The sequence below is a fragment of the Adiantum capillus-veneris genome, chromosome 10, assembly GCF_014529385.1.
Source record: "Adiantum capillus-veneris isolate H3 chromosome 10, ASM1452938v2, whole genome shotgun sequence".
Lineage (NCBI taxonomy): Eukaryota > Viridiplantae > Streptophyta > Polypodiopsida > Polypodiales > Pteridaceae > Adiantum > Adiantum capillus-veneris.
Genome location: NC_140940.1, coordinates 32,475,519 through 32,499,185, shown reverse-complemented (window position 1 = coordinate 32,499,185; position 23,667 = coordinate 32,475,519). Strand labels below are relative to the sequence as shown.

Sequence of the window (23,667 nt, the reverse complement as noted above, 5' to 3'; positions counted from 1 at the left end):
GCTTTTTATGCTCGAAGGCGTCCATTTCAACGAGGAAACCGCAGAGGTGGCCGTCGCGGTAATATTTTCTCTCGTCTCAAATTTCCTAATAAGCAATGTTCTTACTGCAACAGAAATGGCCATACTGAAGATGATTGTTGGGCACGTCAATATGATGAAGAACACAATATTACCACAAAACAACCACGTTTATCTAGAGACTCTTCTTCTTCTTCTTGTGAATATTGCGGACGATCTGATCATCCCACTCATATGTGCTATAAGCGTCGATTCGACACAGATCGGAATAGAGCATATGCTACTGAACATCGAAACAACATTGTACCAGAAACAAGCTGCGTCCTATGTTCAGTTGCTCCAGACAGAATACTTCATGTATGTGATGGATCACTTTTTATTGTCGATTCTGGTGCTACAGGAAATATGACATATCAGTCTAAGTGGCTCCATAACTATCATCCACTGCCAGTTCAACGTGTTGTTTATCTTGCTGATGATACTACTTGTCAAGTAAAGGGTATTGGAGACTTATATCTTGGTACCTTATCTTCTTCCACTCGAATTTTGCGAGGAGTATTACATGTACCAGATCTTCAACGTAATCTTCTTTCAGTTGCTAGACTTGTTGATCTTGGTCTGTTTGTTGGATTTGATTATACCAAATGCCGAATTGAGAAAGATGGACAGACTATAGCCACTGCTCCTCGAAACGGTAATTTATTTGAACTCTCTCTCAACGATGCTATAGCAAATATTGTCACTACTCCAGGTGATCATGATTGCAAAGTATGGCATCACCGTTTTGTTCATGCTGATTTCTCAAAACTCCTTGATCTTCAACGTCGTGATCTTGTTCATGGCATGGATCTTAAAGCCCATCCCCATATGGGAATTTGTGAATTTTGTGCTCTTGGGAAACACAATCGTAAACCCTTTCCTCTTTCAAATACAGCTCATTCTCATGACATCTTGGATCTTGTTCATACTGATATATGTGGACCTCTACCTTCTTCGAGATCACAATATCGCTACTTCATTACTTTCATTGATGATTTCTCAAGGTATACGACTGTATTTCTACTTAGACAAAAATCTGAAGCCTTATCTGTTTTCAAACAATTCCACAAGGCTGCGGAACTTCAAACTGGTCGTCGCCTTAAGAAGCTTCGTAGTGACAATGGAGGCGAATATGTTTCTCGAGAGTTTGTGAGTTACTGTGCTGACACTGGAATTCATCATGAACACACTATTCCATATTTGCCTCAACAGAATGGTGTTGCTGAACGAAAGAATCGCACTATTCTCAATGCTGTAAGATGTATGCTGATTCATTCTGGCTTATCTCGTGTTTTCTGGGCTGAAGCTACTTTGACAGCAACATTTATTCAGAATCATCTTCCTACTACTGCACCCTCTGGTAAGATACCCATCACAGCATGGACAGGTGACATTCCTTCTGTATCTCATTTTCGAACCTTTGGATGTATTGCTTATATTCATGTTCCCAAAGAAACACGAACAAAGCTTGATGCTCCTGGTCTTAAAGTTATTTTTATTGGATATTCTGACACTTCCAAAGGCTACAAATTCTATGACCCTTCCTCCAAGAAAGTAACTGTGAATCGTGATGCTACTTTTAACGAACAGCTTATGGGAGGCTCATGGTCCATGGATGATTCTGATGATACTAAATCATTGCTTCAGGCTTTTCCATTTCTTTCAGAAGATGAAACACTTCCTATAGAGCAACTTTTCTCCTCACAACCATCCATTCCAAATGTTGCCACCGATGATATTGATATTTTTGTTGATCTGCCTATTGATTTTGAACATGGCTCATGTCATGTTTATGATGACGATATTGCTAATAATGCTTTTTCTACTTCTGAAGATCCCATACTTATGATGAAGCTATCTCTTCACCACAAAAGGATCAATGGCAAGAGGCTATGGAAGCAGAGTACGATTCTCTTATCTCTAAAGGTACATGGATACTAACTGAATTACCTCCTGGTCATACAGCTATTAAATGTAAGTGGGTGTATAAAACAAAAGTAAAAGCAGATGGATCTTTTGACAAGTTCAAGGCGCGTTTAGTTGCAAAAGGTTACTCCCAAGTAGCTGGTGTTGATTATCAAGAGACTTTTTCACCAGTTGTTCGCATTACAAGTGTTCGAGTTTTATTGGCATTTGCTGTTCAATTTGATTTAGAAGCTCATCAAATGGATGTGCGAACTGCTTTTCTTAATGGTGACTTAGAAGAGGAAATTTATATGGAACAACCAGAAGGGTTTTTTATTCCAGGTAAAGAAGACCTTGTTGCTCAACTCCATAAGGCACTATATGGTCTCAAACAAGCTTCGCGATCCTGGTATACAAAATTTGATCTTTTTCTCACCTCTAAAGGATTCATCTCTTGCTCGTCAGACCCCAACTTATACATAAAACGCCAAGGTAGCAGTTTTGTGATTCTTGCTCTTTATGTGGATGATACCATCCTTGTTTCCAATGATTTGGGATTTCTTCAGCAAGTGAAAAATTTATTGTCTTCTGCATTCGATATGGTGGATCTTGGAGAGATTCACTCTTGTCTTGGCATTCAAATCCAACGGAACCGTACAAAAGGTATTTTATTCCTTCGACAGTCAAAGTTTATTGCAGATACTATTCAAAAATTTGGTATGGAATCTGCACATTCAGCCAACACACCTTGTCTTGCGAGCTCTACGAAGAATACTTCTGACAATGGCGGTCAACTTGTCACAAATCAACCTTATGCTAACTTGATTGGATGTCTTCAGTTTGTTGGCATGAACACTCGTCCTGATATTCTGTTCGCTGCTAACTATCTTGGACAACATCTTGCATGTCCTTCTCTTAAGCATTGGTCTGCTGCAAAGCGTGTATTGAAATACTTGAAAGGCACTACAGATTTTGGTTTAGTCTATCGACGACAACTCACATCGGATTCTATGCAATCTCTTTCTCTTTTGGGTTACACAGATGCAGACTGGGAAAGCTCACATTTATCTATGCGATCTACTAGTGGAAATTGCTTCTTTATAAATGGTTGTCTTGTTTCTTGGACCAGCAAGAAACAACGTTGTGTTGCAGTTTCTACGACTGAGTCAGAATATGTTGCGGCATCACTTGCAGCTCGTGAGTTGATTTGGCTTCGACAAATGCTGGTTGATATTGGTCACTCTCCTCTTTCTAGCACACCCTTGCGGTGTGACAACCAAAGTGCTATTAGTCTTGCAAAAGACTATGTTCAACATAATAAGTCAAAGCACATTGCTGTCCATTATCATTATGTCAGGTATGAAGTACGCAAGGGAACCATTATGGTTGAACACTGTCCAAGTGACCAGATGATTGCAGACATTTTGACCAAAGGCCTCAATGAGTCACGTTTCATCCTCTTGCGCTCAGAGCTTGGAGTTGCTTCGGCCTCACTCTTTCTAGATTAGCTTCTTTTCTATTGTAATAGCTTTGTACATATGACATTGTAATCTTTTAGGTACCATGCACTATGCACACTCCACATTTGCACCTTGTGATATCTAAGTCACTTGAATATTTGTACATAGATGCACAATTCACTTTCACATCATCACCATTGGTTCATATTTCACATTGTATAGGGGCTTGGGTTTTTCCCTTGAACTCCCCAAGGGTTTTTTCATCCAAAGCTAGAGACCTTTGTTTGAGTGGGGATGTTGGAGCTATATATGGCTCACTCTACTGAACTTGGTCTCACCTATATATTTGTATCTTGTCCTCAATATGAATCAGTCTTTGGGAGCGTATATGGTGTGTCTCTTGTCTCGTCTCTCTCTCTTTCTCTCTACATCTCAACAAAACTTGGTGCTAAAGGATTGGTATACTAGTAAAGAAACCACATGGTTCAACAAAATAATTGACACAGCGTGACAAGTGAAGTTCATCTTGAAACGACAGAGTGCTTGATTTGTACAAGATACGCATGTCAGTTATGCTAAAAATACCTAGTGAAACTCAATTTTCCGCACACTTTTGTACATTGGAATCATCCCTATGCAATAAGTGCACTGTGATTGACACTTTCAACTGTATGGACTTTGAAAAATGGTATCTTCAGCAGACCAAAAAAGTGAAAGAGAAAATTACATGTCTATGTGGGGACCGTCCATAAACAAGCTAGCCTGCTTGGTGGAGGAGTGTAATGGATGCATACCATGTAATGATGCCCGTTTATGTTCGTGATTCACAACCTTGATCAAAAGGAATCAAATATGGGAAAAGTGTGGATGACATGGGGATTAGTCCAACAAAGTCTGGAAAATCTTGAGGAGTTAAAAGAGTCTATAGTAGAGGAGTGGTGACTACCATTCAAAATAACAAAGAATTTTGGCCAATCTTTTTCATGCAAGATGGAAGAGCGCTCATACTCCACTCCATAGTGTGTCTTACATGTTTGATCTAGAGTATTGGAATTTAGATCTGATGTCTAATACAAAGGTGGTCGAAAATTTCTATCATGCAGTCAATACATTCTACTTCAATTTTTGGGATCAAATTGATTGTATCAAAGAAATGAGTGTATTTAGACTAAAAGAAGGCCCTTTTGCGAATGATTTTGTACAATCAATGGAACAATCCATTGACATAATGTCAATCCGGTGTATCAAAACCCGGCTAGTTCATGGAGTCATGGAGTCAGAGAATGTGCAAGAAGAGGACCCTAATCAAGAGAGAGAGAAGAAGAAGGGAATACAATGCTAATAGCTACTCAATGCCTACTCTCTAATCTACTCTAATCTCACAAATCAAGAGGACAACGGTGCACACTCTCGTCAATCAATCACACACATATATAGATCAAAAGATCAGAGAGGTTACAAATCAAGTGAAGAACAAGAGGAATGAGTGCAAGAAGCACTAATCCGAGACTAATTAACACTTAACCACACATCCTGGACACAAATGACAAAGAGATAGAAGAAGAAGAACACTTAACTTTCCATTGCATGCCATAGAAAGACTGGAGCCACAAGAGGAAGATCCACTACTAGAATCACCATCTCCACCTTCTTCATAAGCTTTCCATGAAAGCTCTACTCTCAAGAGGATAAGTGAAAATTGACCTAATTTAAACTTTTATACCTAGGGCATAAAAAATATATCCAGCCTCCCATGAGATGCATAGAACTATGTGCATCTCTACAGCTCCTAGGTATCATGGTAGCGTCAAATATACAACCTAGAATTCATGTAGAGACCATAAATACATAAAAAGTGCATATGCAAATGAAATTTCTATCAAAAAATGAATCACTATATGCTAAAAATAGCATCACTGAAGGTCATCCACTGTGTGCTACTAGCAACTACCTTGAGCAAAAAATATGGGAATTTTCTCCTCGCCCAAATGTAGCATAAGTCCCGAATTGACTCCTTCAATATATCTTTACACTAAGTGACATTAATAAGAATCTTCAGCCCCAATCTTGTACCGTTTTAATTTGATGCATAAATGGTCTCCCTAAAATGATTTCAATGTTGCTTCCCTTGCCAAAATCTATTTATATGAAAGTATGTTCATACTTTATCCCATAAGAGGTTACTACAATCTATTCTAACATACCCACATGTATCTCAACATAACCGTCTACAAGCTGAAATTTCATTCTTATTTTCTTGATAGGTGGTCTTTTCCAATTCTCCCATATCTCTTTGGTGGCATTGGACACTCTAGCCAACGTGGTATTCCCTTCTAATTCATGGTAATCACCCAACCTTGTTTACAAGTACTAGTTATGCCTTAGGTTTTTATTGTGTCATTTTATCCATTTGATCATCTAAGGGGTTGTCTTCAAGAGGAATTCTCAATCTTATCTTCTCTAAGATTTTTCCTACCTCTCCCCACATATGTGGTCAAATGTATCATAACTCATAGAGTATTATCATGCATTTTGTAGGATTATACATTAGTTTATGAAAGCATGCTCTTAGTTTCCATCATCTTAGTGTCCCTTACAATGGAATTGACTTCCATTCTAAGGGGATTCCCTAACCTCTGATTTTGTTTTGTATTCTCCTATGAAGGACTAAAAAGTTTTCAACATTCCACGTTTACTCTAAATACATGCTTTTGTTCCTGCATCACCCTATAGAGATTGTATATATCTCCTAGGTAAAATTCATGAGTCATGTGGATCTCATTGATATCTGTAAACTTGAAAGTTGCACTACCATCCTTCTTATTCCTCATAGATTTCCATAAGGCATGTGGTCATGGCTCTTCCACTTTAAGAATTGGTAGCATCATTCGTAACGTGGAGTCGTTTGTGGTACGTGCCACTATCCCATTTTCTAATGGTGTTTTTGTTTCTAACTTCCTTTGATCCTTTCTTTCATTTTTCTTGTGCTCAATTTCCCAACCCCTATATTAATTAATACTTCTTGTCTAGGGATTTTTTGTTTATTTGGCTCCATTAGAGCTTGAGCTATCTCTATGAGACTTTTACACATTTCAAGTATTTTTTACAAAAGTTTGATTGGTTTTTGGTTTAGCCTCATAAGCTTGAAATAGAGCCTCTGAAGGTTCTATAACTTTATGAACCAGGATTGAACCTCTCAATGATGTCTTGGATGACACCACTCCTCCAATTTGTCCCTCATTTTCCTTTTCTTGTTTTAGCTGCTCTTTAGATTGTTGTACCTTAGTTTCCAAGGCAATTAGCTCTTTTAGCCTCTTTGCTTTCATTTTGTCTTTTTTAGCTTTCCATGATTTCCTTTGATTCCTCACTGATATGCTCATAGTAGGCAACTTATGTTTTTCCTCGATAGGTTTATTTTTGGCAGCTTCTTGAGCTTGAGCTCTAGTCACAAAATTTACTAGAATTGTAGGCTCAATCTTAGATCCACTCAATTACAACAAAACATCGACGATATTCATTCTCTTTTTCGTTGTTATCCAAAAATTTTGAACATTCTTGAAGAACATGATTGATGGCACATTCATCACAATTACCAAAAATATTTACAAGTTCACACTTGTGTGGACAGCTCCTCACCCAATGATCACCTCCACATTCATAGTATTGACCTACTTGTTGGATTGCTTGTGGAGCCCCCATTGGCTATCCTGCCCTTGGAGGATAATCCCTAGGTTTATAGTTTTGGTTAGCTATGAACATGAACGTGTTCTTGTCCATCATATAATGTTTTTTGATTGGTTGCATATAATATGATAGATGTGTGGTATGACCTGTACTAATCCAAGAAGGATGATCTTTGTCAACATACGTGTTTCTCTCGAGTTCCTTATCATAAGATTTGATTGACTCTTCATAGAATAAATTTGGTTGTAGTATTCGCGGACTTGCAAGTGTTCTATAGGCTATGTGTACCTTATGATTGCTTCATTCTCTTGACCCAAAAGAGGTTGTTGACCCAATAATGGTTGAGGCTTGTCTTCCCTTGGGTTGCATTGTTTGGACCTATTTGATATCTTGGTGATGGTAGAAATAGTTTCCCCTTTGAGGTCCATATGGACTTTCCCTCATATCATTCTTGTTATAGTTAACCAAAACGATGCATATTTATAGCAGAAATAAATAATCATGATTATTTACTTCTGTCTCATGTTCCAACTTTTTTTACCAACCCAGCATACCACTAGTTTGAACATGTTATATTAAGTCCACAAATCAAAGGTTTGGATCATTGAAGTGAAAATTGTGACCAAATTTGCAAAGTCTGTCTGTAGGCACAAAATTGTTGACCATTTGAACATGAATTATCCAAAATTGATGAAACTCAGCTAGGGAGCTTAAGTTGATCTGCTTAACCAATCTATATCAAGATTGTGGAAAAAAATTGCATAAAAATAGCAGGAGTAAATAATCGTGATTGGGTTCCACTTGTAAAACATGTTGATCTATGTTTTGCAATAACAGGATGAAGCTATTCGTGGTGCCTGGGTCGCTTTTGTGGACGTACTTAAAGCCCGAAAAAGTGGTGCCCAAGTCCAAAGCCACCATGACCTTAGCCGAGGCCTCCATGCCTCGGCAGAAGATGTTGTCCATGTTTGGCTTTTTATCTTTGAGAGTGCTTGCTTTACATGGAGGCACAGACATGACTCTGGAATGGAGAGAGAGAGAGATAGAGTGAGAGAACTAGAATTACTTATTGCATTACATTAGAATTGTAATGTTACGATCAATTGATCACTTAGGCTACATTTACAACCTTAATATATATATGTGTGTACATATATATTTGTTTATGCATGTATGTAGGCACTAATTATGGGAGCATAGCATCCGAAGGTTAGACGCTTCCTCTTGGGTGTAGTCCTTTTTTAATCATGGCGTTGAGGTCATTGATCCACTCATGCATGGATTACCCCAAGGTACCTTTGGTTTTACCACGGTTGAGACTGTGATGATATCTAAAGAGGTGTAGTTGACCTTTGGCACTACCAGCCTCTACTTAGGTCTACTAGTATGTGTATGTATCTACGTGTTTGTATGCTAATATATATATCCTCAGGGAGATAATTGTAATGTTATGATTGATCAATCACTTAGACGTTGAATTTAGGTGCAGCCAACACAAAACGATGGCTACATTTACAACCTTAACATATATATGTGTAAACATTTTGTTTATGCATGTATGTAAGCAAAGCCCGAAAAAGTGGTGCCCAAGTCCAAAGCCACCATTACCTTAGCCGAGACCTGGCTCCATGCCTCGGAAGAAGATGTCGTCTATGTTTGGCTTCTCATCTCTGAGAGTGCTTGCTTTACATGGAGGTGCAGACATGACTCTCGGATGTGGAGAGAGAGATAGAGTGAAAGAAATAGAAATACTTATTGCATTACATTAGAATTGTAATGTTACAAATCAATCGATCACTTAGATGTTGAATGTAGGTACAGCCAACACAAAACGATGGCTACATTTACAACCTTAACATATATATGTGTGTATATATATATCTGTTTATGCATGTATGTAGGCACCAAGTACTGGAGCATAGCATCCAAAGGTTAGAAGCTTCCTCTTGGGTATAGTCCTTTTTTAATCGTGGCGTTGTGTTCATTGATCCACTCATGCATGGATTACCGCAACGTACCTTACCACGGTTGAGACTGCGATGATATCTAAAGAGGTGCAGTTGACCTTTGGCAATACTAGCCTCTACTTAGGTCTACTAGTATGTATATGCATCTACGTGTTTGTGTGGTAATATACTTGTGTATGTATATTAAGATTAGTGAGTAGGGTGGAAAGCTTAATCTTGTATTGCTCTTTGTAATGTAGATGTCTGTCGACAGACCGACTGGTGAGGAGCAGCCAGCTGGCTCTTCTTTTGGTTGGTTCACATCTCAAGTGGGCTCCCACTCGGGGTGGACGTCGCCTCTAGTGGACTCGAGTCTTGAGACGGTGAGAACAAGCAAAGAAATAAATAATATTTCTACGTATTAAACCATAAACCATGAGTGTCATAGTGTTTTTTTTTGTTATTTTTAGGCATGGCCATCCTACACCTACCCTTCTCAGATTCCTGCACGAGTCATAGATCCTGACTTACAGCGGGCCATCTCTTTATGAGAACAGTACCTCCGTTCGACGGAGGATTTGCTTGGCCGCTACACGCCACAACAGCTTGTGACCTACGGCATTTCTCCGCAGACTACACCATGGGGGAGTCACAGAGGGACTCCTTACCTACAGAGCGTCGCACCGGTGTCACCTCCCTCTACTCTCCCTTCCATTCGTCCTACTCCTATTCCATCGCAGGGTCCTACTCTCCTTGTATCGCAAGGTCCTACTACCATGGAATCACAAGGTACTACGCCACTCCATTCCACTCCGGATTTGCTAGAACATCGTTGACGGACTTCCTCTGGCAGCACGCGTCGACGCTCGTCTCAGGGCAACGAGTGCCGTGACAGATGAAGCGGCGACGGATCTTGTGGTTTTGCATGTTTTGGTAGTGGTGGGGGAACGGAGTCCCCGCTTTCAAAGCATGCCGCCCCTAACGCAAAGGACGAGGATAATGACGCACCTGTGCCAGACACGCATGAGCGCTACTACAAGGTTAAATATGGCGGGGAGGTTGAGTTCCGCACAACACAGGGGAGGGCATTTCAAGGCCCTCTACAAATTCTTATACATTCAACGTATAAGAATTGTTTTATAAAGTACAAAGACCAACTGCCCAATCATGCACTATACGTTGAGGACGCTCTGTTACCTAGATTTCCAAACGCCCCCGATCAACGTTTTTCACAACAATGGTTGGAGAGCTACATAAAGACATTTCTAAAAAACAAACAGTCCAGTGTGCGACGCGCAACAGCCAACCATATCAGACATCCAGAGAGCAGTTACTGCGGTGGCAACATGGCAGACGCGGAGTGGGAGTGGGCAATTCAAGAGAAGAGCGATTAAGCTGCGACGGGCTCATCATATAGAAAACAACGCGAGGCCCGCGTAAGACAGACTCCCATGCACTATGGCTCAGGAGGCAAGGGAGCTTGGAAGCATAAATATGTAAGATTATTTGAATTTTAAAGTCAATCGTTGATTGTAAAGATTGTAGTTGATAATTTGGTATTGTTATTGCTAGCTTAGGAAAATGTCACTCTCTCTCGACCAACTAGAGAGATGGTCAAGAATCTGAAGCAACATACAAAATTTGATACTTGGCGATGGTTGTAACAACCACATCTCTCACGAGCAGCTTGATGCGGCGGTTGAACCACTACAAGTGGTAAGTTTAAACAAGTAATTTTGTGTCAATTGTTTTGAGCTCTGGATAATTGTTTAATTTAATTTGTGTTTATGTAGAGTTAAAGTGATCCAACATACATGCCTCTCGACGACGACGAGCATTAGATAAAAAAATGTTTTGTCAAAACTTTCGTAAAGTCTCGATGTGGCACAATGTATATACAACTATTTACTTTTTATTGTAACTTTTTTAAATAGTTGATCTTTTGCATTTTTAATTGTCAAGGTAAAGTAAATTCAATTTCAATTCTTTAGTATTTTTTATACTTTTACAAAAAACAATTGATGTCTTATTGTTTTTATGCAGGTAAAAAATAAAGGTGCTCATTTGGGCCACCCAAATTTAGGTGGCCCAAATGAGCACCTTTATTTTTGAACCGGTGTTTAGCGGTAATAGCAATGACAAAGGGCGCGGTGTTGGACGCATTTCTGACACCCCGTTTTTTGTAAATTTCTACATACGGACATGATGGCCGATGTCAAAAGGGCGTGTGGGCTTTCTTTTTGTGGGTTTTTTTAGCTTGCTTTAGCAAGCACATGTACATGCACTGCAAGTCGCTAGTCTAGTGACATCTGTAGGGCTACTGTAAGTGCCCGTGAGTGAGGTTTTTGAAGTGAGACTTGTATATAACTTAATCTCATGTAAAAACTTAAAAACGTTCAGCCAAACATCAGAAATTTGTAGGTTTTAGCTCGTTGTGTCTCCTTGGTGCTCTTGGATGCAGTTTTTTGCCCCGACTAGCCTTCTCTATGTGCAGTCGTGTTGGGACAGCTTTCTGTTCGCGTCAATTTTTCTCATGGAGACATATGGAATAAATTTTGGTCATCTTCAGCTTTCTCGCCAGTCATTTTTCAATATTTTTTTCAAGGTTTAAAGTGCCCCAATTGGAGTTGTGCTCTTCAGGTTACGACTAGTTCTCTGCAGGGTTATGGCTATGGCAGCCTAGTGGCAAATTGTGTGTAGACAGATTTGGAGGGCATGTATCTACGAATTGTGGAATTGATGTTGAATTTATGGGTTTGTAATGTTTGATTGTGAAAGGAGAGGCTCTCGTCTTCATCTGCATTGGTCGGCGTGTGCTGTAAATCCGTGCTTTGACAGGGTTTTGCTCCTATGTGACATAGTCTCTTGGGTGGGCGACGGCTAGTAAATTCCCAAGGGTCTACTCCTATTGGACTTGTGGTGTTTCAAAAGGTTTTTTCAAATCTTTTGGTGTCTTGCAGTTCTCTTTCAACGCTCTTGGGTGACATCACTATAGAGGTGTTTCGGTTTGCTTGTTTCCCAACAGTGTTTTGGTGCCCGCCACCGAGGAATCGCTTCAAGTTACCTTCATTTTACATGTTTTGAAGACGGTGTTTAATTTTCCAGAGTTTAGTGGGAAATCAAATGAAATTTCCAAAGCTTTCATTGAGAGAATGGAGTTTGCTTGCCTTCTTGCTGACAAGCAAGACCCAGCGTTGGTGCTGCAAATCTTCTATTTCTGTTTGAAGGGAGATGCTAGGGAATGGTTAGAAGGCTACGAAAAGGAGCTACAATCAGCCCAACCTCCTCGAGTTATGACTTATGAAATGATAAGGCATGCTTTTCTTACACACTTTCAACAGGTGGAAGACCCACAAAAGGTATGGCAGTCTATTCAAGGCTTGGTACAAGGTGAAGGCCAGACCATAGAAGACTTTGTGAAGGCATTCAATGCGTTATGGGAAAAGTGGTGTACATCTTTGGGGGCTGAAATTCCTCCAGCCATGTTGAAGAAGGACGGGTTTCTTGAAAGCTTGAGGAGTAACCTACACTTGAAGGTAGAGCTTAAGCAGCCAAGGACCTTTGAGGAGGCAGTTGAAATTGCAAAGAATAAAGAGTGGAAAGCAGAGAGTCTTCGTCAACTTGGAATCAATGTCGAGCCAAAGGTTGAAGTGAAAGTGGTAGAGCAACCAAGGGTCCTCATTAGGGAGCCAGGTTATGATCAACAAGCTTCTCATGATGTGAATGCTTTTCGCAAGGAGATGCAAGAGGTTGTAGGTCTTATGAAGAATCTTGGTGTGCATATTATGGGAGGTGGAAGAGGTCAAAGCTATGGATATGGACGTGGTTATGGAAGCAATGAGGGTTTTACAGGTGGTAGAGGAAGAGGCATTGCTGGAAGAGGGGATATGTTTCAATGTTATAATTGTGGTGAATGGGGTCATAAAATCCCTCAATGTGACAAGCCAAAGAGAATGGGTGGTGACATGTTTCCTCTTCCTCCACAAATTCCTTCTCGAGCTCAAGATTATGGTATTGAGATTAAGGGGGAAGCAGGTCCAAGCGGTTTAATAGCTGACGAGAAGGGGGAAAAAAAGCGGTAAGCATAATCCGTTTGGAGAAGAAAGAGGATGATTTGGGAGCTATGGTCATGCCTGTAGGTAAGAGGGTTACAAGAGATCATGACATGAGTGATGCAAGTCCCAACCATAAAAGAGGAAAACAGGTTGAAACAGGTACAGGTAAAGAGAAGAAGAAGAGAAAGCCGGGAAACATTACAATGCATCCGACTTTCCTTTGGGAGAAGGGAAACCAAAATATAGTTTAAGGGCTGATTTGGTGGGTAGAAATGCTGATGTTACCTTTGGACAACTCATGGAGATGTGTCCCAAGTTAAAGAGGCAATGGAAGCATGTAGTCAACCCCATGAAGAAGGAGCCTGCAAGGGGGTCACTGAGAGTCCTATCTTTGAATGAGCTACCTGATATATGCCCTACTATGGATGCATGGCATAAGAGGAAGTTCATTGGAGAGGCTTATATTGATGGAAGTGCACAGGTATGTGTTATTACTCAAGCTTGTGTATCAAAGTTGGGACTCAACATGGTGAAGAATTCAGGTTTTCGCATAAAGCTTGCCAACCAATCAAGGGTGAGGTGCTTGGGAGTTGTAAAGGACTTGAAGGTGGATGTATTTGATGTTAAAGTGCTGGTCAATTTCCATGTTATGCCCGCAGGTATTGGTGCTTTCCCTCTCATCCTTGGAAGACCATGGTTACAGGCAACCAAAGCTATACAGGATTGGGGACATGGTACCATCACTCTCTACAATAGAAGGGGTGATAAGAAGAGGTTTGACATGGCTAGCAAGAAATCTTTGGATGCTGATTTTGATGAGAAAATTGATGAAGAAGATTCCTCATGTGAAGAAGAAGACAATGGGGATGATGGCAGTGAAGTGGAGATAGCAGCGATAGTGATCTAGATGTTTCCTCCTTGTTTCTTGAAGAAGAGCATGATGAGAAACAAAGATTTCTTGGCCTTATGGAGAATGAGGATATCTCTGGTCCTTATGAGCAAATTGAAGATCTGATACAACCCAAAGTTCAACCTAATGTCAAACAGGAGTTGATACAAGGTATGTTGTCTCCCGACTTGACTAGTCATGAGAAGGGTGAGTACCTACATATGATACAACAATTTCCCCAATTATTCATCACTTCTTATGAGGAAATTAGAGGCTTTAAGGGAGAGAAAATCCACATTCCAATCAAGGAAGGAGCTCAGCCCGTACGCCAAAAGCTAAGGAGAATGGGGCATGTACAACTTAATGCTTTAAAGGAAGAGGTAGACAAGCTTCTTGAATCAGGTTTCATATGTCCTGTGAGCACTGCAGAATGGGAGAGTCCTGTTGTTGTCACACCCAAGAAGGATCGAAAGTGGAGGATATGTGTTGATTTTAAGCCTCTAAACGCATCCATGAAAAGGGATCCATACCCTCTTCCGTTCATAGATGACATACTTGATTCTATTGCAGGGCATGAGAGGTATAGCGTATGTGATGGATTCTCTGGATATTTTCAGCTCACCTTGGATTTAGAAGATCGAAATAAGACCACATTTATCACGCCATGGGGATGCTTTTGTTATTGTGTGCTTCCTTTTGGTCTTATGAATGGCTGTGCGTAGTATCAAAAGCGCGTCAACAAGGTGTTCTCTCCCTTTCTTGGCAAGTTTGTGAAGGATCTTATTGATGACTTTTGTGTTTATAGCTCTAGAAAGGATCATTGAGCAAAGCTTGGGATGGCATTCAAGCAATATGATGAAAGTGGAGGTCAACTCAACCCAAAGAAGTGTCATCTTGCTCAACCAAGAGTGAAGTTTTTGGGGCATATGATCTCACAGAATGGGATTGAAGCGGATCCTGACAAAGTGAAGGCTTTGGTGTTCCTCCCACCACCTAGAGATACAAAGAAACTTTCTACTTTCATTCAAAAGGTGAAGTATATGGCAAGGTTCATTCCTTTGTCCTCTCAACTTCTTTATCATCTACAACAAGTAGCAAGGTTGGATCCTCTACAATGGACAAATGAATGTGAAGAGGTTTTTCAAGGTATCAAAGAGGTTCTTGGTTCTCTTCATGCTATGCAAGCTCCTAATTGGGATAAGGAGTTTTATGTGAATCCATCGGTAGGTGAGGATGATATTGGAGCTATGCTTCTTCAACGAGGTAACAATTCCCACTACATGAAGCCTATCTATTGTGCTAGCAGGGTGAAGCTAGAGGTGGAAAGAGGCTATATTGAGATGGAGCTCATTATGGTAAGCGTGATTTATGCATGTAGAAGGTTTAGGCACTACCTTTTCCCTAAAACATTCACATTCCTCACTAGCTACACTCTTCTACCTCAATTGGTTAATAGCCCTACTTTGTCAAAGAGGCTCATGAATTGGATTGTGGAGCTACAGGAATTCCAATTCTCTTTTCTTGTTGAGGAGAGTACAAGGGCTACATTGGCTGATTTTCTTACCTATAAGGAAAGCCCTCTTCTTCTTAAGGAGGATGCAGTGAAGAAGCAACAGATGGAAGCTCCTGACATAGACAATGCCTATCTATTGTTTTTTGATGGCTCTTATAGGAAAGCGCATGGTGAAGCTTCAGAAGGTGTGGTAATCTATGATCCTCAAGGTGCCTTGATGACTAAAAGGAGTTTGAAGCTTACCGCACAAAGCAACAATGAAGCTGTGTATGCTACTTTGGAGAAAGGTCTCAATCTTTGCCTTGAGCTTGGCATCCGTCGTGTGAGAGTAAGAGGTGATGCTCTTTTGGTGGCTAAGAAAGTACTTGGGGTGTGGCAAAGTAAGAATCCAAGGCTGAAAAATATGTGTTTTCAAGTGAAGAATCTGCTTAAGCATTTTGAAGCTTGGAGCTTAAGGCATGTGGACAGGTCTCAAAATGAAGAAGCACATGGTGCAGCGCAAGCTTCAATTGGGCAATTTTATGTGATAAGGGCTGATTCTCCTCTTTATTTGGGAAGGGAAGCTTTAGAGAGGGACTAAGAGTTTCTACAAACAGGTATGCTTCCATCAGAGTTGGAGAAGCCTACAAAGTACGCCTTCCTACGTCGTGCCAAAAGGTATGTGCTACTTGGTGATGCCTTGTATATGAAGGGGGCTAATCTTGTGATGAGAAAAGTGCCTTGGAAAGAGAAAATCTACAAAATTTTAGAGGAGAATCATGAGGGTTCTTCTGGTGGTCACTTTGCTTCAAAGATCGCTTTGCATAAAGTCTTGCAGGAGGGTTATGTGTGGCCAAGTGTTCAACGTGATGTTCATCATTGGTGCAAGTCTTGTAAAGAGTGTCAAAGCATGGAAAATAGGGTTCTCAAATCAGAAATTAGAGGCACCATTTTGGCTTATGATGTGTTTGAGAAGTGGGGTATTGATGCTATAGATCCTCTACCTATGACAGCTAGAGGTAAATGTTACATACTTACTGTTGTTGACTATCTATCCAGGTGGGCCAAAGCCAAAGCTGTTAAGCACATCACAAGTAAAGATGTTTCCTTATTCATATATGAAGATATTTGCGGCAAATTTGTCATGCCATTGGATTTACTTTCCGACAAGGGTCCAGGTTTCAGGGGAGAATTGGTGGATTATCTATGTGAGAAGCTTCATGTGCATCGCAGGTTTACTACTCCATATTATCCCCAATGCAATGGCATGAATGAAAGGTTTAATGGAGAGCTTAAAAGGATGCTTACAAAGATGACAAGAAACAATGTGAAGACTTGGGATCTAGAGCTACTTTGTGCTCTATGGGCTTACAGGACTGCCATCAAATCAGGTACTGGTTTTTCTCCCTTCCATCTAGTTTTTGGCAAAGAGGCTTTACTTCCTATTGAGGTGGAGATACCAGCCTTAAATATGATGCTAAAGCTTGAAGAAGAGCCCAATGAGGCATTCAAGGAAATGCTTCTATATTTGCAATGTGTACAGTTGGATAGGTTGTTGGCTTTTGAGCATTATGAGCGGGTCTTGAAGATGAATCAAGCAAAGGCAAATGAGAAAGTAAAGGACAAGGACATCAAGAAGGGTGACATGGTGCTTCTCTACAATAGTAAGATTGATAGAACTTTTCAAAAGAAATTTCAAATCAAATGGCAAGGTCCTTTCTTGGTCCTAAACAGGTTTCCAAATGGCACATATCAGCTTGCTGACTTGGATGGTACCCCACATAAAGCACGTGTGAATGGCTACAGGTTGAAGAAGTATATTGCAAGGTTGATGACTATGATTGAGGATGAGCCTTCTTTTGAAGAATTTTCTGACCATGTGGTTAATGATGAGGATGAAGTGAAGACTCTCTCATGTGGTTTACAGGATCTCTTTTGTGCTGCTGATCATGAATGATCTAGCAGGCTGGGGTGTGGCAAACTATGTTGGGCGTATTTCTGACACCCCGTTTTTTGTAAATTTGTACATACGGACATGACGCCTGATGTCAAAAGGGCGTGTGGGATTTCTTTTTGTGGGGGATTTAGCTTACTTTAGAAAGCACATGTACATGCACTGCAAGTCGCTAGTCTAGTGACATCTGTCGGGCTACTGTAAGTGCCCGTGAGTGAGGTTTTTGAAGTGAGACTTGTATATAACTTAATCTCATGTACAAACTTAAAAACGTTCAGCCAAACATCAGAAATTTTCAGGTTTTAGTTCGTTGTGTCTCCTTGGTGCTCTTGGATGCAATTTTTTGCCCCGACTAGCCTTCTCTACGTACAGTCGTGTTGGGACAGCTTTCTGTTCGCGTCAATTTTTCTCATGGAGGCATATGGAATCAATTTTGGTCACCTTCAGATTTCTCGCCAGTCATTTTTCAATATTTTTTTCAAGCTTTAAAGTGCCCCAATTGGAGTTTCTCTCTTCAGGTTACGACTAGTTCTTTGCAGGGTTATGGCTATGGCAGCCTAGTGGCAAATTGTGTGTAGACAGATTCGGAGGGCATGTATCTACGAATTGTGGAATTGATGTTGAAGTTATGGGTTTGTGATGTTTGATTGTGAAAGGAGAGGCTCTCGTCTTCATCTGCATTGGTCGGCGTGTGCTGTAAATCCGTGCTTTGACAGGGTTTTGCTCCTATGTGACGTAGTCTCTTGGGTGGGCAACGGCTAGTAAATTCCCAAGGGTCTACTCCTATTGGACTTGTGGTGTTTCAAAAGGTTTTTGCAAAGTTTTTGGTGTCTTACAGTTCTCTTTCAACGCTCTTGGGTGACATCACTATAGAGGTGTTTCAGTTTTCTTGTTTCCCAACAGCGGTAATAGCAGTGAGTATATTGTCGCAACTATTGATGCGCTTATTGCTGACAAACCATTACCGCGTTGTCGTGACGTGCCGCGTCCACTAGGAGAATCTCAGTCAAGAGATGAATTTTGGGTTCTGTTAAGCCTCAGGCGGAATCATCGTGATTGCAAAGATATGATTGGTATGGAAGTAGACAAAATGTATATCAAAGGTGGTGCGCTTTGAGAAGCAGTTAAAGTTCTTTTTGCTCAAAAAGGTATTCCAAGAGAGATCCATGGGATGAGTTTTTTCTTCCACCAACAAAGCGTTTGGAGAATATAATGCAACTGCTAATGCTTTCGGTTGATATATAAGCCAAGTAAAGTACCTTGCGATGACTTATTCATTAGAATGCATTGATTGCGGCATAAGCCAACATAATGTCGGTAAGTGAAGACAGAGCGCGTGGTCTATGGAGTTGAAGGGCGTCGAGCAGCATCATGAAGAGGGCGACGACCATGAGGTAAAAGCAATGCTTCAAAATGCAAGGCCATGAGGATGAGTTTGGGGCTTGTGTGAATGTCCGCTTACGGTATGGAGCTATCAATAAAGCAAGCGAGGCTTTTTATTAATATGGAACTACGCAGCTAAATAAGGGGAATAGCGTACTGTCAAGGTGGTGATAATAAGGAAGGCGTCAAAGGTAGCCGAGACGAAAAAACAAACAAGGTCGAGCAGGCGTGTGATTAGCCGAGGCCTGGGCGGTGGCAACTGCATCAGGTTGAGAGGAGCAGGAGAGCCGCCTTGAGGCGAGGAGCAAGAGTTTCCTACAGCGAGCCGAAGAGAGTGCGGTGAAAAGTTGCCGAGCGGCCAGCCTGAGGAAAAAAGCAGGATCGGCATCTGTAGGAGGGGACGAAGTTGACGAGCTCTTGGGGCCAGCGTGAGTTGGGCAGGAGAGTCTTGGTGGGGCCGACAAATGAGAGCAGAGGAGATCCAAGGAGGTCCGTGAGCCGGGAGCCTGCCAGGAGCAGACAAGGCAGCCAGGGAGGCGCATGAATTGTAGCAGTCAAGAAGGGTTCGGCAAGTGAAGATAGAGAGCCGCCCGGGCACGCAAGGAGAAGGAGGGAGCCGACAAGATTTTGGAAGAGCAGGAGAGCTGCCGTGAGGCGAGGAGCAGGGGCCGTGAGGCGAGGAGCAGGGGCCGTGGACTGCAGGAGCCGACGAGGCAGCGAGGGAGGGGCGCCAACTGAGGAGCGCGTGCAGGGCCGACAGCAGCAGAAGCGTCAACTACAGACAGCACGGAGATACCTGCAGGAGAGAAGTGATCTGGCAGGGAGAACGTGAGGAGACAAAGAGGGGAGCTGGGGAGGCCAGCAACGGAGTCCGCGACGAGCAGCTCTGAGGTTACAGAGAGAAAAGGTTCAGAGCCAGATTATTGGCCAGTTGGTTTGTAGGAGGAGACAAGGTGGTTTCTGTAAAGAGAAAAGCAAGGCCGTCGAGTAGCAAGAGAGAGGAACATAGACTTGGAGATAGTGATGCTGAGTGATTGTCCTCGGAGAGCATAGAAGTGGAGGTTGAGGGTGTTGAAGGCGAGACAAGGAGTGCCAAAACTAGTCCACAGTGTGATACCAGTTTTTGGGTGATTGATCGGAGAGTCAACAACATTAACAAGACTATTTTGGTTCTTGTGGTGAAGTTACCCAACCTAAAAGCAGGGAAGAAGTGTCTCGAAAGGTAGTGTTAAAACACACACTAAAGAAGGTTGAAGGTCTCAAGGACTTAGAGGACCTTGAGATCGTCAGAGATCAAGTAGAGCAATGGAGGGCAAAGTGAGTGCACGTGAAGGTGGTCGGGAAGAGCAAGGGAAGGGCATTGAAGCCATACAGATTTGGTATTTGCACTTCTGCTCATAGTCTCGGTGAGTTCAAGAGCACTTGTTGCTTATTGTTACCTTTTTGTATTCAGATTTTAGTTCATTTAAGTAATTCAATTCAAGGTGTTCTTTTGTGCTATATTCTCTTGAGGTGTGCATCTTTCTCTCACCGTTTCCCACAGTGAGCAGCCCGGTGTTGACCCGGCTCAACTTGTGAACAATTTATCCCCAACATCTTTGGTGAACCCAACGTGAAGCGAGCCGGGGTGGGAAATTTTGGCAGAGAGGATGACAACGACGTCTCAAGTAGAAATGATGCAGCTATTTGATGCTTTCATGCAGCAGCAAGTTACTTATGAGAAATTTCGTTTGGATCAAGAAGAGTTTTTATGAGGATTAGCCCAACGAGATGAAGTAGTAGAAGAAGCATTGGATAAAGCCTCTTCTGAAAGAGGTCTTTTTGATGGCTACGATAGTGATGGATATCTTGCATGCTACAGGTCAGAGATGGAGCTTATGGATATTCCAACTAAGCATATGATCAAGGAGTTTGACTGATTAATAGCTCCAGAATTGCGTGATCAGATACAGAAGCTTATCGATAAGTATGCAGATAATTGGGCTAAATTTGAAGAATCATTTGTACAAGTGGGTAACAGGAACATAGCCTTTGAAATAGAGCAGATGAAGCAGAAAAAGCAGGTTACTTTCAGTAAAGGTGATGGGGATCAACTGCAGGCAATCAACTATGATGAATTTTTGGAGGAGATTCAAGCAAGAAGTAAAGCTAAAGAAGATGCAGCTTTGCAAGTATCAGATTTAGCTCCAGAGAATCATGCTCCATATGAAGATAGAGATGATGCTGATGTGCCCACTTATGCAAATGTTTGTAAAGAAATCAAAGCCAAGATTGAAGCTGTTGTGGACGAGTGTCTGCTTGAAAATGACAAGTTATTGCAGATTACAGATGATCAAGGGATTGCAAAGATGGTTTATGTAAAGCTTGGGATTCCATATTCTAGAAATCTAGTTATGCCATTGGATAAGAATGACGATATACAGGGTCTATAGATACATGAGAATTCATATGGTTTGGAAGTACTAGAGCAGATATCTATTGTAGCTGCAAATATACATGGTTTGGATGTGCAAGAGGAGATATTTGATGAGGTTGAAGATTTGCATGGCTTGTTTGTACCAGATGAAGCTCCACAGGTGGAGGAGTATAAATGGAGCACTCTAGATGAGCTCGATGAACCTACAGACGGATGCATACAAGTGCATAATTACAATCATACACAGATGCATATGGATGACATGCTAGATTCACCACTTGATCTTGACTTCCAACCGATGGTAAGTGAACTTGAAGCACCCAAGTATATAGATTACTCAGTGCTTAGTATCAGTTCAGAGGGGGTGCAGGAAGGTATTGTGCAGTCATACAATGCTCTTGTTAACCCAATCTATTATGATGATGCTCTTACTAGGAAGCTTGATGAAATCTTTGAGATGCATGCAAGATCTTGTGTTGATGCAGTTGAACGATATTTGATGGAGAGTAAAAAGAATGCAGAGTGTTTTACCAAACCGATGATTTTTATGCATGCTAATACTTATTTACATCAAGGTTCAGAGAGTTTACAGGTTTATGTGGATCAAGGTATACAAGCTTTACAAGATTCTTTGCCGATTGAGAAAGATGTAGAGCTTATTGCTCTTTTAGACGATGCTTCAAGACAGTTTTCTATTCCATATGGGAAGGACCTTCGAGGCTTGCATTTCATAGGCAACTTAGAGCAACGAAATGAAGCAGATGATAGAGAACTCATGAAGATACTCGATGAAGCTCTAGAGGATTTCAAGTTTACCAGAGATGACTTGCCTACAGTTTTTTAGGTGCATGCGAATGGTATGGATAGCGATAGCTTTTTATTACATGCTTACACCTCCCATGCTAGAGGGGGTGATGTCGATCCAGTACCAGTTATGGTAGAGATTGAGGTAACTACATATTTGCTTCAGTTTTCTGATCTCCTATCAAGCAGTGGTACATATGGTTCTATGGGATGTTATAAAGATGTGATCAACATGTTTATTAAGGGGTTGATGCCATTTGATCCAGGAGGACAAGGTTGTGTGTATGATCTATGGCAATTGACCTACTTACTGGATGATTCCGGTGGTGTTCATCATGCTTACAAGTTATGGCAAGAGATTTACAGACTTTGCAGTGGATCATGCTTATGCTTTATTGGATGGAACTACTTGATTGATGGAAAATTTTTGAGTTTTCCCTTAGGTCCTTGAGGTTTATGACTACTTGAAGTCAAATTCTCGAAAGGCTATTGAAACGATCTTAATAGTGGGCCATGTCTTGCCGTATCAAGAGGATAGTAACTGATCAAGAACGTGTAGAAATGTTTGAGGTGGTCCTTAGGAAAGATGCTAGAACTTGGTTTGACTCTTTTCCTGAGGAAGTTAAAGGGAATTACACGGAAGTTTTGAATCGTTTCAAGAAATATTTTTTGATCCCCAAAACACTCAGAAATTATGGCAAGACATTGTTTCTCATAAGAAAAAAGACTTAGATGACTACTACTTGTACAAGCAAGAGTTCCTACGTCTTTGGGCTCTATGGATATGAAATGTTGCTAACCCTGGTGATGGTGCAGAATTTCTAAAGAAGGAGAGGTTCATAGCCGGACTCTTTCCTGACCTTAAGGTAAAAGTTGAGGCAGGTGCACCTGCTACCTTTGATGCAGCTGAAACTAGGGCTGCTGAGAAATATAGGAACTCAAGTGCTTAAGGGGGGAGGTTCCAATAGAAGTTCTTAGACCCAAAAGTAAGTCACAAGCATCAACATCTAGGGAGCTTCCTGAGGGTAACGACGGAAGTGATTGAGAAGTTAAATGAATCTTTAAGCAGCTTGTCAATTCACCTTGCACAAGACGTAGGTCCAAAGGGACAAGCAAAGAAGTCTGAAGAGCGATACCCACGACCTAGGAGAGTCTTGCAATGTTGGAATTGCGGTGAGTCTGGACATGGGATGTATAATTGTCATTGGCCCCGTGGGGAGCCAGGGAGACCTAACTTGAACTACCCAGTGATGAATGAAGGTGAAGGAACTAATCAGCAACCACGGCTTATACAAAGGCCAAATGGAGCAAGCACCTCCACAAGGAGTGGAAGGAGTTCCACCTTTGCGAGACCCAAACGTGCATGTGGTAGAGGTGACAAATTCAAGAGAGGTTAACATGGAAGCAAATGGCATTAAGCGTGCCGAGGAGAAAGGTAAGGAGAAAGAAGGAGTTACATCACAAAGTGACCATGGACGAGAAAAGAAGGCAAAGGAGACCAAGGAAGCCAAGAGGACTCGACGTCGTATCAACCTCCAAGACTTTCCTCTTGGACATGGAATGGCTCTATACAACCTGTTGGAAGACATGAGAGGTAAGGGTCCTGATATCTCATGGCCTCA

The 23,667-nt window shown here is 41.4% G+C and overlaps 1 protein-coding gene and 1 pseudogene across 1 annotated transcript; one reads left to right on the top strand and one right to left on the bottom strand.

The window, feature by feature from the left end:
- Positions 1 to 18,952: 18,952 nt before the first annotated feature.
- Positions 18,953 to 20,224, bottom strand: LOC147448657 (uncharacterized). The gene is made up of 2 exons (XM_086521428.1): positions 20,102 to 20,224; positions 18,953 to 19,600 (listed from the first exon to the last, which is right to left on the bottom strand). The coding sequence occupies exons 1-2, from the start codon at positions 20,222 to 20,224 to the stop codon at positions 18,953 to 18,955; spliced, it is 771 nt and encodes a 256-aa protein (XP_086377554.1).
- Positions 20,225 to 20,474: 250 nt separating this feature from the next.
- LOC147448656 (uncharacterized) lies at positions 20,475 to 21,257 on the top strand (annotated as a pseudogene).
- The last annotated feature ends 2,410 nt before the right edge of the window (positions 21,258 to 23,667 follow it).

Bases quoted from the DNA above. Each gene is read 5' to 3' on its own strand.
- LOC147448657 (XM_086521428.1), bottom strand. From the start codon at position 20,224: ATGAGCAGAAGTGCAAATACCAAATCTGTATGGCTTCAATGCCCTTCC. The intron at 19,601-20,101 runs GTCCTCTAAGTC...TGCTGTCTGTAG, and splicing joins TGATCTCTGACGATCTCAAG to TTGACGCTTCTGCTGCTGTC.